The sequence below is a fragment of the Mytilus trossulus genome, chromosome 10 (assembly GCF_036588685.1).
Source record: "Mytilus trossulus isolate FHL-02 chromosome 10, PNRI_Mtr1.1.1.hap1, whole genome shotgun sequence".
Lineage (NCBI taxonomy): Eukaryota > Metazoa > Mollusca > Bivalvia > Mytilida > Mytilidae > Mytilus > Mytilus trossulus.
The window spans coordinates 53182246-53209039 of record NC_086382.1 but is presented as its reverse complement, the minus strand read 5'-3'; the positions used below and the strand labels follow the sequence as shown (position 1 = coordinate 53209039).

At 30.3% G+C, this 26794-nt stretch overlaps 1 protein-coding gene across 1 annotated transcript; it reads left to right on the top strand.

Moving 5' to 3' along the window:
- Nucleotides 1-2200: 2200 nt before the first annotated feature.
- LOC134686338 (uncharacterized) lies at nt 2201-21770 on the top strand. Its single transcript, XM_063546010.1, has 6 exons — nt 2201-2335; nt 9451-9594; nt 12983-13129; nt 14848-15129; nt 18279-18422; nt 21532-21770. Exons 1-6 carry the CDS (start codon nt 2215-2217, stop codon nt 21576-21578), a joined length of 885 nt encoding a protein of 294 aa, XP_063402080.1. The 5' UTR covers nt 2201-2214; the 3' UTR covers nt 21579-21770.
- Nucleotides 21771-26794: the final 5024 nt, after the last annotated feature.

Below are 26794 nucleotides of genomic sequence, written 5' to 3'. Positions count from 1 at the left end.
TCAATGCTCTTCAACTTCGTACTTTATTTGACCTTTTTAATTTTTTTGGATTCGAGCGTCACTGATGAGTCTTTTGAAGACGAAACGCGCGTCTGGCGTATATACTAACTTTAGTCCTGGTATCTATGATGAGTTTATTTACTGATGAGTCTTGTGTAGAAAATAAGCTGTCATGGCTAAAAAAGAATAACACTAACAGACAAAGTCTTGTTGCTGTTGGGATATACAAGTACCCGACCACGTCCATTCAGTGTAGTATTTGTGTTTGTATCCATATGATGAATTAAGCCTTTTGCAACTGATTTTTATAATTCGTTCTTATGTTGTACTGTTATACCACTGTTCCAGGTTAGAGGGACGGATCCCGCTGACATGTTTAACCCAGCGACATTTTGTATGTTTGTGTCTGTCCCAAGTCCGGAGCCTATTATTCAGTGGTTGTCGTTTGTTTATGTGTTCCATATTTATTTTTCGTTCATTTTTTTATTTAACAATTAGGCCACTATTATTTTTCATGTTTGAATTGTTTTACATTGTCATTTCGGAGACTTTTATAGCTGACTATGCAATATGGGCTTTGCTCATTGTCGAAGGCCGTATGATGACCTATAGTTGTTAATTTCTATGTCATTTGGTCTCATGTGGAGAGTTGTCTCATTGTAAATCATACCACATCTTCTTATTTATACAACAATACTACACAAGGCACAACATACACAACGATCAACACAAACCCTACAAAAAACTGTGAGTTATCTCAATTGCTCCAAAATTATAAGCACTTTGCACTTATAGCCACTCGTTACAGCTCTCCAATTATGACATAACGTCGATTTTGTTCCCGGCCAAAACACATCATTCGAGAAATACTTTAACGTGTGTTATGCTTGTGAAAGTTAAACAGAGGACCAAATTTGAGGGTCAAAATATTCTATCCATGATACTTGCCTATGACTTTATTTATTTGAGATATTGGTAAACAAAACCCACAATATTTTAGAAAGCACATTTTTGTTCTTACCTCACAATGATTTGAACTCATGCTATTGCGATATTGTGACAACACCGCATGCACTGTGTCCAGCGCTCTACACCACTCGGCCATCTAGACTAAACTAAAGAATTCAGCTATGTAGTTCGTCTAAAGTTTAGCCCCACAATGTTTGAACTTTTTCTTCTTCCATAAGCGGAATTTGAACACCTACTTCTGTCACATCTTGGCAAAACCGACTGAATTTTGTGAAGCGTTTTAGGCCACATGACCAAATAAGCTATATAAAAATATAGATTTCAGTAGTCGCCTGATGCATTTTCTCATCCACTTTATCTAGGACTTTAACCCAGTCTAGGAAGTATACTGGCAATTATATTTTGTACCTTAACAATCAGCTATATTTTTTCTGTAAATTTAATAATGTCAATCTATTCTAATTTTATTAAAACAGTGTTATGTTGTACAGACTTATAACATTTCTATCATTCTAAAGGTTCAAAGTTGACTCAGGTTTAGTATTTACAGCAGAGAGTACATAGATATGCATCCAAAAAGAATAATAATGGTGCGATATAAGCTGGTACAATCGGGAAGTTCACAAGTGACAAAAGTTAAGTTCTCACAACAGACTACGTGTAGAAGAGAAGGGAGGAAAGGCGACATTCAAAGTCATTAGTCGAAAATAAACTGAAAACGCCATGTCTAAAAAAGAAAAGACAAACAGACAAACACGAGTATACAAACCGCAACATAGAAACTAAAGACTGAGCAACAGGAACCGCACTAAACACTGGTAGTGATTGCAGGTGCTCCGGGAGTTTAATCAGATTCTGCTACACTTGAATATAAACATCATAAATGAAAACACTGAACGATTTAAACTGATATGACTACAAAAAAATCAGTTCGACGAGTTAAGTTGTTACAACAGAGGCTGCGTATTTATACAATTTTAACAATTAACACCGGTATAACTTGATTTTATTCTGTGATTTTTTTTCGTTACTGTTCAATAATTACACCTGACTGCGTATTTATACATCCCATATATTCGTTATTATAAAGACCTAATTTACACTTTGGTTTATATTGAAATACAATTAAGGTTACTCAATGTTTTGTTTTTTTTCTTTGTTCGATTCTGAGAACACGCAATAAGGAAGTAAATCACAGTTATTTAAAGACGTTCATTTTAAACCTTTTTAAAATCAGTTTAAACCATGGAGACACTAGTAGTTGGATGTCTAATTTCTGCTGTTGTCGTATTTATCCTGGACAGGTTTTATTTTAAGAATCAATCATATCTGAAATGGGTGGCGTTGGGATTTGTAGCAGCAGCAGGTAAAATAATTAAAATTTTAAATATATCGGCTGCCTTTATCAATACCTTGCTTCAAATATTTCAACTATTTTAAAAACTAATTAACGACAGGGGGTAAATAGAGTTTATAGACGATTTGTGTCTGCATTATCGACACGAGTTTCAATTCCGTGTATAATAATGGGTACGAGTCCTACATAATGTTTTGCCCAATATGTTTCGAAGAGCTACTTACTGTTTATTTGTCAGAATGTTAAAAAAAAACTATATCATGTGTAATGACAATTGCAGTAGGTTACACTCTACACTTTTTGTAAAATATTTCTTTTGTACCTAAATGATCAAAATGTTTCTTTTATGTGCCGTCATTCCTTAATGTAATATTCCTACTTAATGTTGGTCATGTTCCTTCATATCAATTTAAGATAAGGTTTCAATGTCCCTTTTTAATAGATAATCAACGATTGTTATGTTGTTAAAGAGAGAAAGCAATGTTAAACTTAATTCATCTCCAAGAACTAATATACCTCAGTGTGTGTTTTATCTTATTTAAAAATTCGCATTAAAGCTAAATATTATTGAAAATTATTTAATTTTCAAGTCTACATCTAAACAAGAAAGATAAAAAAAAAGCTACATTGCGCTTCGTAAATGACGACTGGAGAGGAAGAGGTTATACTATAATGTGACCTGGATTTAGGTTTGAAAATATTTGAATAATCTCTTATATGTAATTTTTATTGCAAAAATATATTACCTTTAACTGTTTCTTTTGTTCGAAATTTGAAATTTCAATAAACTTAATTTTCTAGGAATCTGTGTTATATTTAAATTATTTTTGAAAAGAACACGATCTGTTTGTTATTCAATTAAATACCTAACAAAATTGCTGACATGACTCAATTCTTGATGTATTCCTATTGACTTGAAGGGTAATTGTTTAGCAGAATGGAAATAATGAGACCCATTTTCCTCCTTTGATTATCATTATTAGGGCTAGAAATAATATAGCAAATTATTGTGGCTCTCATGTTTTTCTTATTTCCTTTGTCTATATGCCCTTTTGTTCCTCTTTGTTGACATTTTGTTATTTTTTATTTGATTGAGACTATAACACAATACTGGCTTCTGTACCTCTATTTCTGATATGTTTACCTTTTAAATATGTTTGTTCAATTCACACATTGTTGTCAATATGATGGAGTTTCATATGACTGTCATACAATGCAATTGTTTAGGTAGCTTTGAAACCCGGTGTAATCCACCATTTGTACACACGGAAATACCTGTATCAAATGTCAGGAATATAACATGTTTTCCATTCGTTTGATGTGTTTGAGCCTTTTTGGTTTTGCTATTAGTAAAACGAATTTCCTATTTTAATTTTCCTTGAAGTTCCGTATTTTGTTATTTTTCTTTTTACAAGAAGTATATACAACTACATACATAACCACCTGCTTCTATTGTTCATACAGTTTACTCCTGCACTCTTACGTTTCTATTGAGCGATCGAGAGGTCTTATATAGATAAAGATACATAAACATATAAGTACATCTGCTCGACGTAAATATTTTCATATGTGGTGATATAAAAACGAAGATGTGGTATGATTGCCAACGAGACAACTCTCCAGAAGACACCAAAATGACAAAGAAATTAACAACTTAAGGTCACTTTACGGGCTACAACAATGAGCAAGGCCCAAACTACATAGTCAGCTATAAATAGCCCCGAAAAGACAAATATAAAACAAATCAAACGAGAAAATTTACGGCCTAATTCATGTACAAAAAAATGAACGAACGAAAAACAAACATGTAACACATAACAAACGAAAACCACTGAATTACATGCTCCTGACTTTGGACAGGCATATACATACAGAATGTGGCGGGGTTAATCATGTAAGCGGGATCCCGACCTTCCCACTTTATCTTGGATAGTGGTGATACAGTACATCATAAGAATGAGTGTACTTTGAAAATTAAAGCTGGAGTTTTCATTAAGTTGGTTTTGTTGCTCCATATTGGTTTAGGCCTTTTATATAAATGCCAAAAATAACAAACGCCTTTGGAAATACACAATGACATTTGATATTGCATTTTTTATTCACAATTGTCCGAAGATTTTGAACATAACCAACAATAAATATCAAAGGAGGGTTATGCTCTATATGCTTTTGTTAAACAAAACAACATTTTTTTTCCAAATTGAAAATTTATACAAACAAGAAAATGAAGCAAACACGAAATAGGTTGAACGTTAATTCATATCTAAGAAAATATGACTGTAAAAGTAGTGGAAATTCCTCCACTAATTTATCTCTCTATTGATAGTTTCCTGACATTTTATCGTTTGTTCATTTTTTTGCGTTCCCAAAGAATTAATTGAGGTATACAAAACATTAGACATGCTTGTACTTCTTTTCTACTTTTGTGAGTATTTTTACAAAAAACAAAAAACCCACAAAAGCGGTAATTCAATACCCATCAAACGTTTAAATCGACAATATATTTATTGTACATATGAAGTGAAGTACATGTATTATCTATACAAATCAATATGCCTTTTGTTTCTTATTGCTTAAGTTTGAACTTTGATATTCATAGGAATGGGAAATATTTATAAGTATATGATAAGACGAAATTACTCTAGTATAGTAAAAAATATGTTTAAAAGAGAATTGGAACATCAAAAACGATTTCATATATCTAACAACCCAGAAGAGATACTCGAACATCTTCGATACCTGTGTAAACAAGGAAAACCACACGAGTAAGTTGAAACAAACACTAGTTTTTAACCTTCAACAGAAACACTCAAAGCAGAACATTTGAAGGCCAAGGATGTGAAAATATTCTCTTTCCGAACAAAGAATAACTCCTCAGATCTTTGTCAAAAGTTATTACATTACTTTTCTATTACCGTCAATAAAATGCTTCAAAATTTCCAAAAAAAAAATGTAACTTAAAACAATAGTGTTGCTCAACGTTTGTATAGTGGAAATTTAGAACTTTACCGAAACACCATTTACAGCATTTTTGGGGGAGTTTGCACCATTCAAGGACTATATATTATGTGCTATAGGTCTTCATTATTGTTACTTTCAAAAATTAAAATTTTCTTATTTAAAAAAAAGGATTATCTTAATAGTTTGCCTACAAGATTTTTATTTTTCAAATAAAGGAACAGTTAAATGCTAAACATTTTATTCTGGTTTTTTTTTATAAAACTATTCAGAGCCTCGTTGTCTTGTTATGAAACTCACCATGATACAGAATGAACTGCTTGCTTATATTCCTTTAAGAGTTATCGAAATAGTTGGTTAATCGAAGAAAAATAAAAAATAAAATTGTCAAGGATCTAGAAAATAGTTAAGAGATAGAAAAATAATAACTTTCATTTCCGAAGTCATCAGGAAATATAAGTCAGTGAATATAAAATCAATAATCAAAATTTCAAATTAAAGTGATGATCCTTTCCATTGGTGTCCTTTGATATTTAAATAGGTGAAGTCACATGGTATAAATCAAACACATTCAAAACACATGTATTTTGATTTTGTTATGATTGAAAAACTGTTACACTATTCATACTTACTCAATCAGGTGATCAACATTTCAAAAAATAAATTTAACACAGATACTTCACTACAAAAGTCAAAAAGTCTGAAAAGATCAGTTTTTGTCTGAATTTGCATGAATTTTTACTCGACATTCTTCATTTGTCTGAATAATTTAAAATAAATTCTTGACATAGTATGAATTTGTCTATTAAGGTTCTTGATTTTTCTTGACAAGTGTCTTGCCAGTATGAACATTGTCTTAAAGTTTCTCGACACTTCCTGTATCATCTGAGAAGAGTCTGGATTAGTCTCGACCAATTATTGACAGTCTTAAATTTGTCTCGATCTGTCTTGACATATTCTTGACATTCTTAATAATGTCTGAATATGTCTTGACACATTCTTGACATTCTAAATAATGTCTGAATATGTCTCGACACATTCTTGACAGTCTTAAATATGTCTTGACACTATCTCAACAGTATAAATTTCGCCTGAAATGTGTACAGACTTATTCTGCACTGTTTATGGCATTCTATTGCTGTTATATACTACTTTTTATTATGGCTAAACATTACTTTGAAGAATCAAGGATACATTTGGTATAGTAAGATACCCTTTTGGTACAACTAATTTGGAATACTTTGAATAATCCAACATGTAATTTTGATTTATTTTTATCAAATGTTTAATTAATTGTTTTCACTTGGAATATAAGTCGAAGTAACTGACAAACAGCATTTAGATTTTTGCCATTCGAAAAACTGCCAGTCAAATTTGCTTTACTAAAATAGGTGTCTTGTAGCTATAGTCAGTTTTAAAATGTGACCATGTGTCTCTTTTGGACTCCACAATTTATCTTTTGGGTTTGTGTGGCTAAAGAAAGAGGGGGAGGGGCTTTCGTGTAGGTCAAAGAATTTGTTCTCATCTTGATTCAAAAACCTTATTCATTTTTTAGAACAACCCAAAAACATTTTTAATTGAAATTTGAGTGTTGAATTTTATAAAAAAAAATATCAAAAATAGATATTTGTGATAACTCCTTCCTGAAAAGAATTTTTTTTTTTAGATCTATATTATGCATGTCTGTTTGAGATTCATCTCAGAAGAACAATGATTTCTGTAGAAATCATTGCTTGGAATCATTATAAATACTTTTTTTTAATTATTATTCCTAGAGTAGATAATAATAATCTTTTAATCTTGGGGAATTATTCAATTTGTATTTATGTTAAAATAATTAACTTCATAATTTTGATGAAAAAAATCCATTTTAATTAATTTGTTTTCATCAAAATGATGATTTTCATAATTTTCATCTATCAACAAACTTTTTAAATTGTAGTGGCATGGTTGGTCAACTGATAAGTTGTATGGCTGATTACAGGTAAATCAGTAATTTCTATTTGACAGTTACTCTGGGATGTGGAATACCTTAATTTATTGGGAACATCCTGTCCATGTGTAATACTTAATATATTTTCCATCAGATGACATTACACAAATGTTTCTTCTGTTAAATGAATGATTTGTATATCATCACAATTTGCTATTTATATAAACCACATGTTTGTCCAGTAATAATTTACCATATCAATATTGAATATTATGAATGTAGAATGAAATATGTCAACAGTATGATTGGTTTTAATTTAATTTATAAGATTTAGGAATCAAAATTTGTAATTTTTTTAGAAACCCACATTTAAATTGGTTTATATCAACACACCCACATTTAAATTATTTTATACATTAGATTTCATAGCCATATTTGCATTTGTAAAAATATATAGATACCCAAATTTTTAATTATTTTACATGCCCACTTTTTATTTTTGTTGTAAGAAGTGTAACTTGAAACAACAGTATATTATATAAAGAGAAATAAAGATTAAAGTTATACCATGAATATTGGTCCAGATTTGTAACAGTCAGAACTGTCAAGTAAATTTAAGACACAATTCAAAATGTTCAGAATATGTCAAGCCATACTGAGAAAAAATATGAATGTCGAGAATATGTCGAAAATTTCAAGACAGTATTCAAATGTCAAGAATTTGTCAAGAAATATTAAGACCATATTCAGAATGTCGAGAATATGTCGAGTAAATTTCATACAAATTTAATATAAATGAGAATTTGTCAAGAAAAATTAAGTCATACTTTTGGAGAATGTCAAGTAAAAGTTCATGCAAATCAAGACAAAACCTGGTCTTTTCAGACTTTTAAACTTTTGTAGTGCTTGAAGTTATAAGAATACTTGTTATTTGTGTTTCCCTCAGGTTTAGTTTGAAACCCGGATTTGTTTTTCTCTCAATCAATTTATGACTTTTTAACATCGGTATACTACTGTTATATTTATTTATGATATAATAATTGATTCAGTTAATTAAACGCTGATTTTCATAATTGCTACTTCTGATTTATTTTTTACTATCTGAACAATGTGATTTACATGAAAGAATTCTATGAAACATCTTAAAACTGGATCATTTTAAAAACGAAGTTCTGGTTTCCATAAAAGTCATGAGGTAAACAGTATTCCATTCTTCAATGTGTATATTCAAATATATTTCCAATTTACTAAGGGAATATGAACGTTATACTTTATTTTCTTCGAAAAATAATTTAATGAAATATTTACAGGATCTTTCATTTTATTTACCATTTTTTTTCAATATTGTCAAATTTATCTTACCTTCTATCCTAATTATTCATCTATTTGGAATTTCGTCTATAATACAACAACACTCTTTACAATGGTATTGTTAGTATACTTTTGATAACATTCTCCATATGAGAATAGTGTATCATTAATATCTACAATAAGATAAGTAATAAAAAATATACAACTGTCAGACTTTAAACTGAAAATGCAACGTGAATAATTTTACCCGGATATCATGCCAATTGTGATTTATCAATTTTCTCCTAAAAAAAAAGATAAACCCTCGTATCTTAAGTTTAAAACCTTTTCACCATTGTATAATAAACTCTATCTCCGCTGTAAAATTGCACTTATCTACTTTAGCCAGAACAAATCAATAACCGAATAGTTTGAACCCCAACAAAATTTCCAAAACAAGATTGTTATCTGTCAAAGCATTTTAGTTTTGTCAACATTGCACCTAAGTCCATCAGATTCTAAAAACTTATCAAACAACAAATGCTTATATTGATTTACGGACTTTTGCACACCATTCAGAACTAAGAAAATGTGCACATTTGAAATGTTGCAACCAATTTAAATTCATATTTTTATAAGTTAACTTAAGAGACAGTTTTGAAATAATGTGTTTTGTATTTATTTCGCAAGCATGAAACCAACTTACGAATGTGCATAGAATGCTGAATTGTTCTAAATGTCAATTATAACTAACATTCGTGATCCAGTGACACAGATCTAAAACTAGTTATTGTGTAAACTTTCTATATAACGACTGTTTGCCTTTTTCATCAAGTTTATAAAATGCTGTATGATATGATGTATAAATTTGAAAATATCAAAATGGAGCAATGTACAATTGTTTTAATAATAATAACTTCATTGTTTTTTTTTTTATTTACAGCATTAATACAACTTGTTCATACCATTCAAACACTTGTTATTGTGTGTCTTGTTGCTGCTGTTCTTGTTGTTATTCTGAAATTGTACGTCTTCACAGAAAACCAAGATATCATATGGATTGCCGTTGGATGTATAGTGGTAGCAGGTAAATTATGTGTTGACTTGATTTATCATTGATATGTTCATAATAATAAATTAACTGTTCACAAAACTTTGAATTATTGAAATACTAAGGCTTTTCTACCTCAGGAATAGATTACCTTAGCTGTAATTGGTAAAACTTTTAGGAATTTCTGGTCTTCAATGCTCTTCAACTTCGTAGTGTATTTGGCCTTTTAAACATTTTTTGATTACTGATGAGTCTTTTGTATACGAAACGCGCGTCTTGCTTTAATTTAACATTTTAATCCTGGTATCTATGATGAGTTTATTTACCAAAAAACTAAACTATTAGCATATCTAGAAATAGTTTCGAATGTGAAGTGACGACATGAGGTAAACAGAGTTGAAAAGAATGAAATAAACAGTTCATAAGTTTCATATGGAAGCGCTGTTCTAGATTAACCTTCATCAGGAGCGCTCAAAGCCAGATATTTGAATGTCAAGGATTGATAAGAATCAAACAGTTGCAGAGTAAACAAAATGATCAAAATCATGTAAGGCTAATTATGTCTCAGGAGTTTGAAACTTTCGTTTCTTTATAATTTCTAAATTTTTAAACGTACAATTCATGTGTACTATTGTTTGTCTGTTTGTCTTTTTCGTTTTTAACCATGGTGTTGTCAGTTTATTTTCGATTTATGAGTTTGACTGTCCCTCTGGTATCTTTGGTCCCTCTTTTAAGAAAGATATTATGTATACTGTGCAGTTGATACTTCAGGGACTGATAGTCTACTAGCATGTATACCGAATATTAGTACCTTGTCCTATAAAGCTACTACTGACAAACATACTTTACTAAATATGGACATCATTACATGGGTAATGTAAATAAACTCATCATAGATAACAGGATTAAAACTTTATATTTACGCCAGACGCGCGTTTTGTCTATAAAAGACTCATCAGTGACGCTCGAATCAAAAAATGTTTTTAAAAAAGGCCAAATAGAGTATGAAGTTGAAGAGTATCATATTTGTGTAATATGTTTATACGATTCTAATTCAAACAGTCAATAGTTGTGAATGAAGATAGTAATATATAATTAGAAGAAACTTTTACAAAATAATGTCGACATGACAAGTAGTATTGTATATGTGTTACATTAACTTATAAATACGGTAAACCAGATTTATTTTGCTCATGTAAACCACAATGACTATTTCAATTAGCCCTGGCAAATACTTATGTAAATACCAGTGGCTGTATATAAAAAATGTACAACTAGTATAAGATAATTAAAGGAAAAAACATATATATACATGTATGCACGCAATAATATTGCATTTAATTATTGTAATATTAGGATAATTTATAGAATGTAATTTTCTTACGAAATGAGTTTCACTTTAATCTGCCTTCTTTTTCTGAGAATTTAACGTACAATAAATAACAAATTGTTAAATGTTTTGAGAATCATTGTGATGTGTTTATTCATTATGAAAGCATAATGTAATCTTTTGATAATACATTACCTTTGATAACTATATTACCTAACATGAATGCAAACATGACAAAATCCTATCTGTGCTCCTCCATTTACTTTTAGGGAATTCTATTTGCAGAAATTAATTTATTGGCGCATAATTACTTTTGTTAAGTTTATTATTATGTCTAAATCTTGAATTTATTTAGAGAGATTATAAAATGAATTAATAACATCAACCTGACATTGTGAATATTATTTGTCGATGGCAACAGTTCTATGTATTTTATAAGTAAATAAAGCCATATCTATATTATTTATATGAAGCCATACTTATACATTTTTTACGAAGGTGAATTTATGGATTTTATTTAGTAACAACACAGTATTGAGTCGTTTTTTATTGCTATTCAGACAGATCACAAACTGAGGCCATTGTAGCATGTTGCGAAAAATAAAAATTGTAGCAACAGCTCTTTGTATATTTATCAGTAAATATATCTAAAGCATCAATGAAACTTATTTCGAATCTTATATAGATATAAGAAGATGTGGTATGAGTGCCCATGAGATAACTCTCCCTCTTAGTCTCAATTTTTAAATGTAAACTACTATAAGTCAAAGTACGACCTTCAGTACGAAGTTTTGTCTCACACCGAATGGATCCAAAAGTCAATTGTAAAACTATTCAAACAGAAAAAAAACAATAAAGAACCACATATAAATACAACTACCATTGAACCTCATGTTCCTGACTTTGGATAGGTGCAAAATAAATGCAACGGGTTTAAACGTTAAAATAGGCGCCAACCTTAATCTTTACTTACAACAATAGTGTAACATCACAACACAATACAAACACTATTAAATATCAATTGAAATTGCTTAACGTATTCAAAAGACATATAAACAACACGAAAGTGTCCATAATACACGGATTCCCCATTCGCACTATCATTTTCTATGGTCAGTGGACCGTTAAATTGGGGTCAAAAATCTAATTTGGTATTTAAAATGGGAAAGATCATATCAAAGGTAACATGTGTTATAAGTTTCAAGTTGATTGGACTTCAACTTCATCAAAAACTACTTTGACTAAAAACAATTATCAAAATAGTTAATCTGAAGCGAGATAGACGTACGAACGGGCGGACAAACGGACGGACAAACGCACGAACGGACGGACAAACGGACGGACGAACGCACGAACGGACGGACGCACAAACACAAAAATACAATGCCCCAAAATGGGGCAAAAAAAAGTGAACATACACTGAACGAATTAATTTGATCTATGACACAATGTTAATACAAAATTAATAAAAGTAAGGGGTTAGATGTAGAACAGTATCAGAAAGACAACCATATTCTTGGCCACAAAATGCCAGCAAATAAAATAACGTACACAGGTAAATAAAACTAATTGTGTTTTGACTAAAATTCATCATATAATGTACAATTGTACAAATAAAGTTTTTGCAACCAACATACTTACGCGAACAAGAGTATAATTTGTAGGTTTATATTTCTCGAAATTGGTCATATTCTAACGAACATTGTTTCTAACCTCGAGCATTTACCGAAATTCAAAGTGTAATTGCATTTTGTATATGCCTTCCCTGGTGGATATACTAAGCTGTGTGTCCTACTTTAGAAGATGTAATCAATATTCAAATGCTTATAGATGGGTTGATTGTGCAAGATTTCATTTTGTTAAAAACTTAAACCATCGCATGCGTTACAGATGTAGAAAGATTATACTAAGATGTATCACTACACGTTGTTTAAGAAACATATTATATTAATATGACATAAATTGTTTTTTATTGAAAATTAACTATGAAGAGATGCAATATGGAAGTGATGCACAGCTATTATAATACTTCCGTTACAAATACATTTTTAACGTATACGTAGTTAACTGCAATTCATATCTATGTATTTAAAGCATTGTTAATAGCAGTTTTAAACATGGGAGCAATGGCAGTTGCATGGCTTGTGGGTGCTGGTGGTGTTATTGGTCTGCAGTCTTATTTCTTAAACGGTTTACCACCATATCTCAGATGGTCAATCATTGGATGTGTAGCAGCAGCAGGTAAAATTACCAAAACCTGAAAGTTAAGAATATACTTAATTTTATCATTAAATACTTTTATTCAAAATGTGGCAACAATTGAAATGACAAATATACTCCATGAGGTATCAAGAAATGTAATGTAAATTAAAAAAAGCCTTTCCAAAATTTATTTTGGCATCACTAGCACTATGTTCCTGTCAATACAACTGTTTGTGGAAAAATAGCCGAGTGTACCTTCAATTTAGTAAAGATTACTTCTGAAACAACATCATGGCTTACATTTCAAAAAATCAGAAATGACACAGAAAACTATGATTCTAACTCACTCACTCAGGTAAATGGACTTGAGACGCGTTTGACTTCTTTGGCATATCACTCATACTCGTTTTACGTATGTTTACATCTTTGGTTTTTAAATATATGAATTTCAGTATGTCGATAAAGGTAAATCAAGAAATGAGTATCATAGGCATGAAATTAATTGATGAATGTATCATACGTACAATACTTAAAATTGTAAACGCTAGACGCCCGTTTCGATTACGATTACTAAAGACTCATCAGTGACGCTCGAATAACACAAAAATATAAAAGAGATTTTATGGTTCTGGTTCCGAATGTGTTGACAAAAACAGCCATGGTAATTTATTCCAGAGAAAAAAAAATCCTATATGCTCTAACGTAGGAGACTTTTTTTTAATTGGTCGATTTTACCCTGTGAAAACAAATTAATAAGCATACTGACTTTTTTCATTTTTCGATTTTTTGGCCATTGAATCAAAACATGAACATGACTTTCAAAAAGTTTTGAATTGTGTCTTCTAAATCTCAATTAGTTGTAAAACATGCTTGACAGCACACATGTACGACTACACACTAAAATATCATTACAAATTGTTCTGATTTATACTAAATCGAACCTTGTTTCATTGAAAATTCTTCTTACAAACACATCGTGTTGTGTTGTGGGAATTATGCTATATACTTTGAACAGATATACCAAATTTCTCTTGTAAATAAAACAACAGAAATCGTAATATGATTGCAACTAGGGACCAACTGGCGTAGAAGTAAGCAACTTTAGATCTTCATACATGCTTAATCAACATGATCAATGAGAAAAAACCAATGCAGCTTAGCAATTTATAATCATAAAGGATACGACAGGACAAAAATAAAACAACTAAAACAATGAAAATAACTACCTTATTTATGTTCAAAACATTAAAACATAAAAAATATGTTATACAATAACAACAGACGCCCACGAAATTACAGGCTTCTTACATACGACGGGTACGAATATGGATCATTTTCAGACAGCTTTTGAATTTTGACTTAAATCTATAATATTCATTTAAATTCTATGTAAGGCAAACTTCAGTTATAGCTACTACTAAGCAATGCGTCATACTTTTTAGTATTTAATCAATGTATAAATGTTAATATGAGTATACATAGTTCACGATTGTATCATATTTTGTGATTTTTTTTCGTGTACTTGTTTCAATATGAAAACAAGCGTAGGTCAGCATCTGTTACACTGATGTATATTTAAAATCATAATCAGATTTATTATGACGCTTTTTCTTTATAGTTTTCAATTCTACCAATTCTATCTCATGGAGTATCTTATTAAAGAAAAGTTAGGAAAACAAAAAATATGAAAGTGATGCAGAGAGTGCATTTAAATTACTCTCTTATCTATTCATATATTTATTTTTATTTATTTAAAGCATTATTTCAAGCAATTGTATCAATGGGACCACTTGGAGCTGTGTGTTTGCTTGGAGCTATAATTGGTGCCATCACGATATTGATACGCCTCAATTTAATACCAATTCCAACAGTTCTCTCATGGGTGGCCGATGCATTTGAATGGGTGGCTAATATATTGAAGGCAATTCCCTCACGGGTGGCCGATGCATTTAAGGAAATTTCTTCATGGGTGGCCAAAGCATATAAATGGTTAACCAATTCAAGTAAATCAGAGGTCAATGGAAGTAAACCAGCAGCAGGTAATATTATTAAATGAAATAGTTAAACATTCGCATTCTTTGAATATTTTTACTTCAATATGATTACTTCACCACAAGGGATAAACTTAGTCACCATTCAAAGCGAAATGGTCACGAAGTATCAATATTGACCCTTGTGATAGTAAACATCTGATGACCAAATATGTACAAAATAATCAAAAAAGGACAATAGTAGTATACTGCTATTCAAAGGTCATAAATCGATGGAGAGAAAACAAATCCGGGTAACAAACTAAAACGGCGGAAACACATCAACTATAAGAAAAAAAACAGAGGAACCTCAGGTACCCTGAAATGTAACAAAAGCAAATGTCAAAATACATAGAAATGAACTATTTTATGTTGAAACTGGTTGTATTGCTAGCCACACCTCCCGCTTAAAAGACAATGTTAAAAACATCGCTAAAATGACAACACTACGTTAAAGAAATACAGTACTTTATTACAATTATGATGTCAATATGTTGTCCTAACTGTGAAATCTGATAAAGCAATCGTATGTGTTTTTCTACATTTAGTTTTTGGTTTAAACGACTTTACCCACTTGCAAGGAATACCACGATTATTCGTGTATCTGGTCCATATTCATCTTTGTATAACAAGTTTGTAACGGTCGAAATGTAGACCAATGGTTTTCAGAAGATAACGAACCTTACAATGGCAAAAAATCAGACAATATGGCTACAATCGTTTTTTTTTTTTAAATATCTCACTTTCGAAGATATCATTAGTGTTAGAAAAAAAGGGTCTTGTCTATATATACGTTTGCATATTTAGGATCGCAATAATAGGTTGTAACATGATATTACAAAGTCTGTTTGTAAGACCAAATTAAGGTTTTCATGGTCCTACTTCTTCAACTGTCAGAATGACATGTTAATCAATTCAAGTTCCGAAATTTTGTGATTAATCCTGTATAGAATTCTGAGGCATACTTTATTCAATATAGAAAACTTTTCATCATACTTTATAAATACAATTGGTGCTATTTGAATTGTCCTTAACTTTTTCAATTTATACTCACATAATGATTCTTGATTGTTAACAAAAGTGTTTATTCTAAAGGAAACCAAAATTATATCATACGTAACGCAATGAATTGGATGCCATTGGGTCAAACTATTAAAAGCTAAAGATCTACATTAAAAATATAAATAAAACAACTGGTGATATTAGGTTTCAAGACTACATTACTACATGTCAGGACATAAATCATGCCGTTAGTTTTCTTGTTTTATATTTGTCATTGTCAGACCATCTATATAATGCTATGTAATATGGGTTTTGATCGTTGATGAAGAAATTTAGTTGATCTATAGTTACTCACATCTACGTTATTTTGATTTGTCCCTGATTGAGAGTTGTATAATTTAAAATTATATCACATTTTTTGTTATATTATAATGAAAGTAATTCTTTTAGTAAAGGCTACATTTGTACTTCTCACTTGTAAATTTTATTTAAAAAAATCAACGCTTTATTTTGTATGGATAAAATGATAGTCATTCATGCATGTTTTGATTGAAAGCATTTACATTTTACCACGATCATTTATCACATTTGCAAGTATAACAAAATAATTTAATTTTGGATGTAACGCGTCTTCTGATTGGATGACGTTGTTATGTTAATCAGCTCATATACATAATTTTGTCATGTGACCGTGACGTCATCAACGTGATTTTTTTATGGTTTACTCCGGTTTAAAATGGAATTTAGAATTAAATTATAAGAAATGAATGTAATATTTTTTCTGTCTATTCGAAATAACATAAAAAATGTGGCGCACACTTTAAAATATTCAATGTGTCCACATTTTTTATGTTATTTCTTCATAGACAGAAAAAATATTACAGTCATTCCTTAAATAAAACTAATGATGATTTAATACGATGAACTGAAAAATGATTTTTGATAAACTTAATAAACTATTGTCCATATAAGTACAGATGTTAAATATTTCTAAAACTATTACAATTAATTTTGAGGAAAAACCTGTTTTCTACTGTGGATTCATTCATTTCCATTAGAGCTCCAAATTTCGTGGATTGAGCAAAACTTGTATTTTGTGTGTGGTATTTGGTTTGGCAACATTATTCCAACAAACCAATAGGACATGTATCATTTGTTGAGCATTTATATTCATGTTACATCTGTAACAATCAAATACACGAAAACTGGTGTCCCATGAATAATGATATATCCACAGTATTTTCACGAACGAATAATACACCACCTCTACAAAAATATATTTGGTAACGGACAAATAAGAAATAACAAAACCCAGTTGTGAATATGATCATTTTGCCTACAAGGTCATTTGCAAAAAACCCTTTGGTCTTGAATATGCAAAGTATGACCTACCACTTTCAATATTTTTCAACATTCAATCTATTTATAAATCCTTATAGACTAGATAGATGAATCAAACGTACAAATTTCAATTTTGTTTTTATTAATATGCATTTCTCAACTAAAACTTGCAATGTCATAATTTGTTACAGATATAGAGGTATTATTATCAAGACATTTTATTTCACTGTTTATACATATTGATAGATCAATTAAGATTTGATTGGTTGAGACTATCCCACGTGTCATTGAACAAATCTTTATACTTCCCTCTGAGTATCATATTCCCCTCTCAGCATCATATTCCCCTCTCAAATGTCGGGACTACATCGTGCGACGTTACGCGCGGTTAATGTACATAACGTTTTGAACTTAATTTTGAAATAGTGATAACATAATCATTATCGTGTCTAAATTTATTTTAGACGTCAAAACAAAAGAACTCATAATTAACTTTTGATCCGTACAATTTATCAATGTGTATGTCGTGTTAAGTTATAAAATCAAGCTGATAAGAAAAATATGTATGCAAACTAATACTTTATTTTCAAGTAAACAAAGCATAGGCACAAAGCATAGACAGTGGAATAAAATATTCATTTTCCTTGGATTCAGGAGATATGAAGCTTTGTTCACCCTCGAAAATTATATTTCACGAAAGCAGGCACGGAAATATATATATGTATAATATCACATGTTGTTTTTGTATAATTCCAGTCTAAATTAGAAAAAAAATGAAAAAATGGCATACTTCTTTTTTTCCCATATATTTAAAGAATCGTCCGAAGCAATAAAAACCAATGGAGGTCTTTTGTTATTGTGTCTAATTGCTGCTGTTGTTGTTGTTATCACGATATGGTTCGTATTGAAAGATATACCAGTTTTGAAATGGGTGACATCAGGATGTATTGCAATAGCAGGTACGTTTTTCATAATTTGATAGTATAACCTTTGTTCATCAATATGGTGTTTCCGGTATATAAAAAAAAAAAATATTTTAAATCAATTCCAGTTTCAAAACTTGGACATATTCTATTATGTTTCATATATAATGTGCTAAATTCATTTAGTTTGTTCTTAATGTTTTCAATTTTAATAACATAACGATGCTTGAGTGTCAAAATATGTAGATTCTAAAAAGGTGCTACCAGTCAGGATTCTACTTCGTCAAAATTATCTCCCCATGACGCCAATTTATTTTCACAATCGTAGAAATGGAAGCCATTGTAGGGATGACGCGCTGCCAATTTTGCTCTTGAAAACTGATAAATTTATCCACATTGCACCATTACGATCCTTATATGTCAGTTGTATTTTAAAAGACAATTGTTTCAACTAGCTAATGAGCATCAGTTAATGATCTTGTCTGCATTGATTCAACTCAAAACTATTGTCTGATCGGTTGTCAGGTGGAATTTTCGAAAATTCATAAACATTTAAAAAAATTATAATTAAATATTTCGTGGAGGGGCAGACTTGATTTTTTTAGTGGTTGAAGACAATTAACCCTAGTTTTCACATACAAAAAAATATAATTTTTCGAAGATATGCATTTTCAATATCCAACTTGAAAGACTGTCGTCAAGCACTTTTAGTAAAAAAAATAGCTATTCGAACACACCTACTCTGTTTTTGTGATTCATTAGATAGGTATTTCACTTGACCCATATATTTCATCTTTTAGTACTGTGATTTTTTATGTTATAAAGTCAACCTGTTGCTTTGATATATAAAAACGATAGAATCTGAAGCGAGACGATGTATGAAATATTCTTGCATTGTTCGATATTAAGACATAATATTCAACTCAAACACGCCCTAACATTAAAAGGTGCACTCGATTTTCTCTTTTCGATACAATTGTTACCCATTTTTTGGAATTTTTTCTTGAGTCACACAATGGAAGGGCAGACATGAAAATTGCTGAACTAATAAATTGATATGTTTTCCTTCCGTGGTAATTTTAAAAAAAAATCGGAAGTTATTCATTTTCTACATCCAACTTGAAAGATACCCATGTCGTCGACTTGATATCTAATTGTTCTGCTTAACTATGTACTAGATAAATTGAAAACTTCTGCAAATGGTGTTTTTAAAATAAAACACTTCGTAATTGAGAAGAAATTTGTAGTTTTGTTTGTTTCTATTAACTTTTAAAATTTTTTGTCACCATAGTAAACATTACAGTAAGCATTTATCGCCTTCTCTAACAAAGAGCTTCGATTCTTTTGTTCTATTTTAACGGGGTCTCCGACTACAACTCAGTTTTCAGGATAAGGAAAAATATACTTCGTGAAATGAAAATTCCTAAAACTGCTATTAACATACATATTCATTTTTTAAGGTGATTTTTAAAGAATTACATAAATATTGTCAATATTGAAGGATGAAGTATGCCCTCACACTCAACCGTCAAACACAATCGTTTCTGTAAAACTATCATTAAATGGGCCTAAATATTCATCGCCATTCATCAGATCAAACTTTTTGGTTACCGTTTGTGTCTGTGAAAAAAAAATATATTTCTGACATTAAGGTCATTTCAAACAAATGTTATCAGATCGTCATATGGTTTACTCCATATAACCCTCAGTGCAGAGTAGATGGTTGATGGACAATTTTTATTATAATTAAAAGCCATATTCCTTATTGTTGAAATACATTTTTACTGCGATTTGTTTGATATGTCTGTATTAGAACTAAACTCTAAGGCTATTAAATATCAGAAAAAAATTATGTTTCGTGTGGATATAATGATGTTCATGCATACCGAATGGCATTTAAGGCAATCGTTTCTAAAACTATGCATTTCATCAGTTCCAAAAATTACAAAAGTAAAACATTATAAACTTTATTATATACCCATAGATTAAACTGTCAAATGCATTCAGTGAAATGACAAAAAAAGATCTAAACAAATCAATTAAAAAAAATCAGAAAGAAAACGATTGTTATTTTGTAGAAGAAGATTATATGAGCTCTCAATTCATTAAGCGAGTTTTGATAATTATTGTTGATTTTTGGTTAAATGGGACTATTTCACAAAACAAAACTTTTCATATAATTCAAATTACCTATACATAAAAAATTCACTTTAGAAAATAATAATATGGGTCGAAGAACTCGGTCCTTGTTCAGAAAGCAAAAAAGGAAAAATAACTACACTTTCCTGAATACAAATGTATTCATAATGTGTATACAATTGTACCGCGATTAATGGTGTCCAAAAATGCATTCAATATTTGTGTTTAATTCATCAACTTGCCTATTTAAAATGACATCGAGATACAATGGTATAGATTGGCATCAAGTGGTACCCACAAAAAAGAGAACATCTTAAGATCACTCAATACTTTCCATTGTCATAAATAGTACGTTAATTGAAAATAATATACTACAGGATAGTTGTCATTTCTTCTAATGAGATGTTCGGGTATGTAATTAGTATTTATCAGAGTTGGAGTGCGATATAAAATGTACCTTACAAAAATCTGAGATGATGGTCCATAAACCAGTGATGCACAAGCCCAGATTAAAAAAAACTCATCTGTTGCACTAGAATAATCAAAGCTTGAAGGCTTAGTAAAAAACGAAGTTAAACATCAAACTGACATGTCGAATGTTATATAAAATACAAAATTTTATTCAGTTAATAAAAAAAACCTACATTTATATGATAATATTGGAAAAGGAATGATCGGTGTTCCATGAAAATGAGAACATGATTTGACTACAAAAACAAATAAATGTCACTTTCAAACACACGTCTCTCTGTTAAAAGAGCATGGTGAATTACAATTCATGCACTAGACCTTACTCCAATTATTCTTTTTTTTTTCTTTTTGGACTATCATTTTTGATACAACACTCATTCAAAATAATTGAAATTATATTAAAAGGAAAAAGGGGACTTTATATTTTATTTAGCAAGTTTTTTGGAAGTAATAGCATTATAACGATTATGAAATATTTGTTTTGAGCCTGTTTGCTCTGTTTAATTATTTGTAACCTAGTTTTAATATTTTTCAGTGGCTTTCGTCATAATACGGGTGTCTCGCCATGGAGGACAAAATTAAAATGCACAGACGGAAAATCTTCATCTTGCTTTTGCTTTGTTATTATTGTTACTTTCGTTGACCGTGTTGGCTCCGTATTGTATGAAATAATACGTCATTCAATTAATTTTATTTTAAGAAGTTTAATAAAATTAGTATTACATCCAATAGTCAAACCACTTTTCGTTGATTGAAGTAAAAATGTTATTTTCATGGAGGTTTGATTTCGTTTTTAATTCAAGGTCTGCATATATTGCAAAATTAAAGAAATGTTGTATGATTGCCAGTCAGACAACCTTTCATCAAATGTCAACTGAAATGGGTGTAAGCTAATATATGCAACTGTACGGCCGTCAACAATGAGAAAAACCTTTACCGTATAATCGACTGTAAAAGCCTACGAAATGACCCTTGACACCATTTGCGAGTATGGTCTTGAGGCAACGATGATAGTCCGTCGGGAGGGGAAGATAAATGGCTGACCCGTGTTAAGAGAGAGTCATATATCTTGCACGTTAAAGACACCCTTGTAGATTTAGAAAAAGATTAGACTAATGCCGCTACACGGCAGCACTCGCACCCGAAAAGTGGAAAGGGATTAACATAAGTTGAAAAATTTGTTCCCAAATCCATTAAAACAAATATGTTTAAACTAAAGCCTACGAAATGAAAAATAATGAACCAATCCAATCGAGAAAACAAAGTAAACGGACTTATAAATAGCAAAATAATTTACGAAAATACAAATATGACAGACATAAATCGACGACAACCATTAAACTACAGTCTCTCCTCACTTAGAACAGGAACTTGAAGAATGTGGCGGAGATAAGATGTTTGTGATCGTCATATTTCATTCGTTTCAAAGGGGGAAAATGTCTTTCGCAGTTGATTTCAATTACATTAGATAAAACGCTGCACTAATTAGGATTTCATGTTCTTAACCTAGTAAGTGGAAAGTGTAAATTCTAAATGCACAATGTAATTTTTATCATGATGTCAAAATTTGATAAACATATATAGGTCACGGAAACCTTTTGCAGGCAACTGATAGATATTCAGAATTTGTATGGAATATACATAGGCAAACCAATTATGTGTGACTAGAAAGAAAATAAAGAGTATATTTTGTTGAAAAACACGAGAAGATATTTTATACACATTCCTTTATAAATATCATATTTTGTATCAGGTAAAAAAATCAGTGATGATGATCCCTAACCAATAAAGCATAAGTCAATTTAAAAAAAGCCCCATCAACATAAGACATTTAAGTTGCGCAGTGTAAGCCAAAGACGAAGTTGATAAGATCTTGCAACAGAAAGTTCCAAACGATCAGCTAATAAATAGCCTGTAATTCAGTGGTTGTCGTTTGTTTGTGTGTTACATATTTGTTTTTCGTTCATATTTTTTTACTTAAATAAGGATTATATTATAAGGCTAACAATGCCTTAGATTTTGAGTTACTTAATATTTAACATTTCAGCAGAAATGTCATGAAAATGAATGAAACAATGTTATTCCATGTCTACAAGTTCTGACCGCTGAATGATGATACCCTCGGGTACGAAGTGTCAATCTGCAGTGGTTTCAACCTAGTTGTAAATCATCATTTAATTTAGATACCTGCCGTATAATTTAGTACGCCAACATAGGACCAATACATTGTACGTAGATAAAAAGTAATAAAAATACTAAAATCTTAAAAGACTTAGCAATATATCCCTTATATAGGATAAACTGATATTTTGAATAATTTTCGGAAAATGAACATATCCGTAATTTAAACATTAATAATTAAAGAATTGTTGTTCTTGTAATGACTAGACCAAATTAAAATCGAATTATTGACTGTTTTTTGGTTTGCTGAATGTCCAGTGACACATATTTCTGTGAGTTTTGAACATGTTCATGAAACATCAAAATGTTGAAATTTCTAAATCGAAAAATACTCTTTCGAAAAAATTTCTTTATATATAATGCAAACTGCAATGATACAAATACTCTACCTATTTTTTTTAACAAAGCAAAATTTACACTAAAAGAACTCAAAATATAAATGCGCTTTCCTAATTGTCTTAAGGATGTACTGAAAAAATATTAAAAAATAAAGCTTTAGTTTCAACCGAATTTTGACTTTTGTTAAGAACACCGTTTGCATATTGGGACAAGTCCTAAACATTTGTCAAATATCAGTCTTGATAAAAAAAATAAGCCATGATACTTATTTATAAATGTCAAGCTTTGATGCTGTTTTTATGTTAATTCAAAAGATATTGTAAGATTTCAAAAAATCATTAGCCCAAAGAGAAAAGAAAGAAGTAAAATCACAATTGGAATTTGTCTTTTTTGATATTTTTTTTTATATAATTTACTGAACGACTTTAGAAACTCAACACTAGATTATTCTTTTTAATTCCCATTTAAAAATATACAATTTTTTGTAAACAAACTTATGAACAGAAAGTTCTTTCATAACTTCAATGTTTTAAAAAATAATGCAGTTCGAAAGTTGTATGTTTAAATATTGCGCTATTCACTGAAACCCTGGATTTCGTCTTACCAATAAATGTGTCACCGTCAAAAGCAACGACTGTTTGTAACAAACGCCAAAGTTATTGTCAGAAAGGTCAACCAATTCTGTTCAGCACGTTTTTGTTTCTGTTTTGCACCTTCTTTCGCCGTTGTTCCACTCATTACAATGGGTTTTGGCAATTATGCGGTTGAAACTTTATGGCTCTGAATGACTTTTCTGCAGTCGATTCGTTAGCAGTTCAGTTATTGGGAAACATTTATGGCATAAATCTGTGCAAAATTTCATTTGTAAATTTTGTTAGCAGTTCACGTTGCAACCGTAGATCTGTCTCGCAAATGACGTTGTGTAATCAAATTCTATTGACGTTGCATTATCACTACATGTTGATCTGGTCATTGATGGTCTTCAACAAATCCTGTCTACCGGTATCATTGTCGGAAGGACAGTAAGACGAGTTCCTAACGTCAAATTGTATTGTTGCAGCACGTTCATGTTTTCCTGTTTGAAGTATTCTAATGGGTTGATTCAGTTTTTTATTCCTCAGACTTGGTAATATGGAGATGCAGCATTTTTTAAATGACTTACAGTGACTTGACTGTTAGTGTTGCTGTCCACCAATTGCAATTAATTCAAAATTTTGACCAAATTGCTATTTGTTTTATTAAACCAAATTGTTCAACTGGTCAGAAATTTGAACAAATTGTTCAGTCAAATCATGAAAGTGCAAGGTGATAAAATAAAACATACTTACAATCCTATAAGACTTTAACTTCACTGTATTGATGTAGTTACTAAATCTGTCTATCAATCTGTATAGTTATATTATAGCCATTACCATTCTAAAGGTGAACATTTTTATTTTGAATTGCTATAAAATTGTCCAAACTAAGCTATCATAAAGTTTTTCTTTCGAAAAGTATTCTATATTCATGAGAATCACACATTATGTGAATAAAAACATTTCATATTCAGTAAAAAATGTGTGAAATTGAAATATGTTTGTAGGAAGTTTCCATGGGGGAGATAATCGTTTTTTGGTTTCAAAAAGTCTTTATTGAAAAGAAAAATATTTTGGGTTATCTCCCCAAGGAAACTTATCAATAGCATATTGTTATTTCACACATAATTTACTAAATAGATGATGCATTATTTTAAATGATATATGATTCTTATAAATATAAATTCCTTTTCGAAAGAAAAACTATATAAACGCTTAGTTTGGACATTTTTATAGCAATTCAAAATAAAACAGTTCACCTTTAGCATGGTAATGGCTATAATATAACTATACAGATTAATAGACTGATTTAGTAACTATATCAATACAGTGGAGTTAAAGTCTTATAGGATTGTAAGTATGTTTTATTTTATCACCTTGCACTTTCACGTTTAGACTGAACATTTTGTTCAAATTTCTGACCATTTGAACAATTTGGTTTAATAAAACAAATTGCAATTTGGTCAACATTTTGAATGAGTTGCAATTGGTGGACAGCAACACTAACAGTCAAGTCACTGTAACTGTGGCCAAGGATTAAACGAACTGTTTCACAGAGTAAAAAAATGAAAAAAAATATCTTATTGTCTCGAAATTTCGCTATCTTAAATTCGTGCGATCTCAACAATCCGGTATGTTTAATAACCACAGGTAAGTTAGATGTTGATTTTTTCGAAAGAGAAAGAAGTATGATGAGCATGGATAGTAGTTGTATGAGGATCAAACATGATTTTTTTTTTAAATCTACAAAAGGAGTGTTGCGTTTTTAAAGTCAGTCAGTATATATATGAAATAATTGCCGAAATACCATAATCGTTTTTCATATGATTATAGAAATTTATCAGATAATAAAAAGGAAAACATGTTTATTTTATTACATAGATTACACCGATTTTTTTTACAAAGAATGGGACAAAATCTCCCATGAGCGATGATGTTAAAATCTTTGTATAACTGCTGGGTATTTTCCGTTTGGATGAAATTTAAATGCAGCATAGTACTATTATTGATCAAACGATTTGTCTACAAAAATTGCAGTCAACAATCATTTAAAGAAATTTAGAGTTCGGCGGAAGCTCAAGACCTATGAAAATAACATTAAGATTGATGAAAGCCCAAAAACACACCAAACTTCAGAAGTCGGAGAATTTGAAAAAAAAGAATGATTAAATCTTATGCTTTCGTATACACATTTCACATCCATTGGTTTCCAAAAGGATGGTTTTCAAAAGATTTTTTTTTTAAATACTTTAAATAAGTTTTTATTGCATGCAGCTGTAGACCTGATGCTTCAAAATACTGTCATTTACAAAAAAGTGATATGTAGACTGTTAATAGACTTTTAATACTATCCCAACTAATATTTTCATCTTAAAATTTGTTGAAATCATGTTTAACTTTGGGACAAAATGTTCAATTTAGGAGCAATTATACATTGTATATCATTTTCGGATTCAGGTATTACTAATGACAACTTTTACAAGGTAATACGTTGTTAAATCTTTTACCACATTTGTCACCTTAATTATTAAACATGCTTACTAAACTATCCTTTAAAATGTAGACGGTGCTATATCAAAAATACCGAACTCCGAGGGAAACTCTAAACGGAAAGTCGATAAGCAAATGACAAAATAAAAATCTAAAACATATCAAACGAACAGATACCAACTGTCATATTCCTGAGTTGATCAAATCGTTCTG

Bases quoted from the DNA above. Each gene is read 5' to 3' on its own strand.
- LOC134686338 (XM_063546010.1), top strand. From the start codon at position 2,215: ATGGAGACACTAGTAGTTGGATGTCTAATTTCTGCTGTTGTCGTATTT. The intron at 2,336-9,450 runs GTAAAATAATTA...TTTTATTTACAG, and splicing joins GGGATTTGTAGCAGCAGCAG to CATTAATACAACTTGTTCAT. The intron at 9,595-12,982 runs GTAAATTATGTG...ATGTATTTAAAG, and splicing joins TGGATGTATAGTGGTAGCAG to CATTGTTAATAGCAGTTTTA.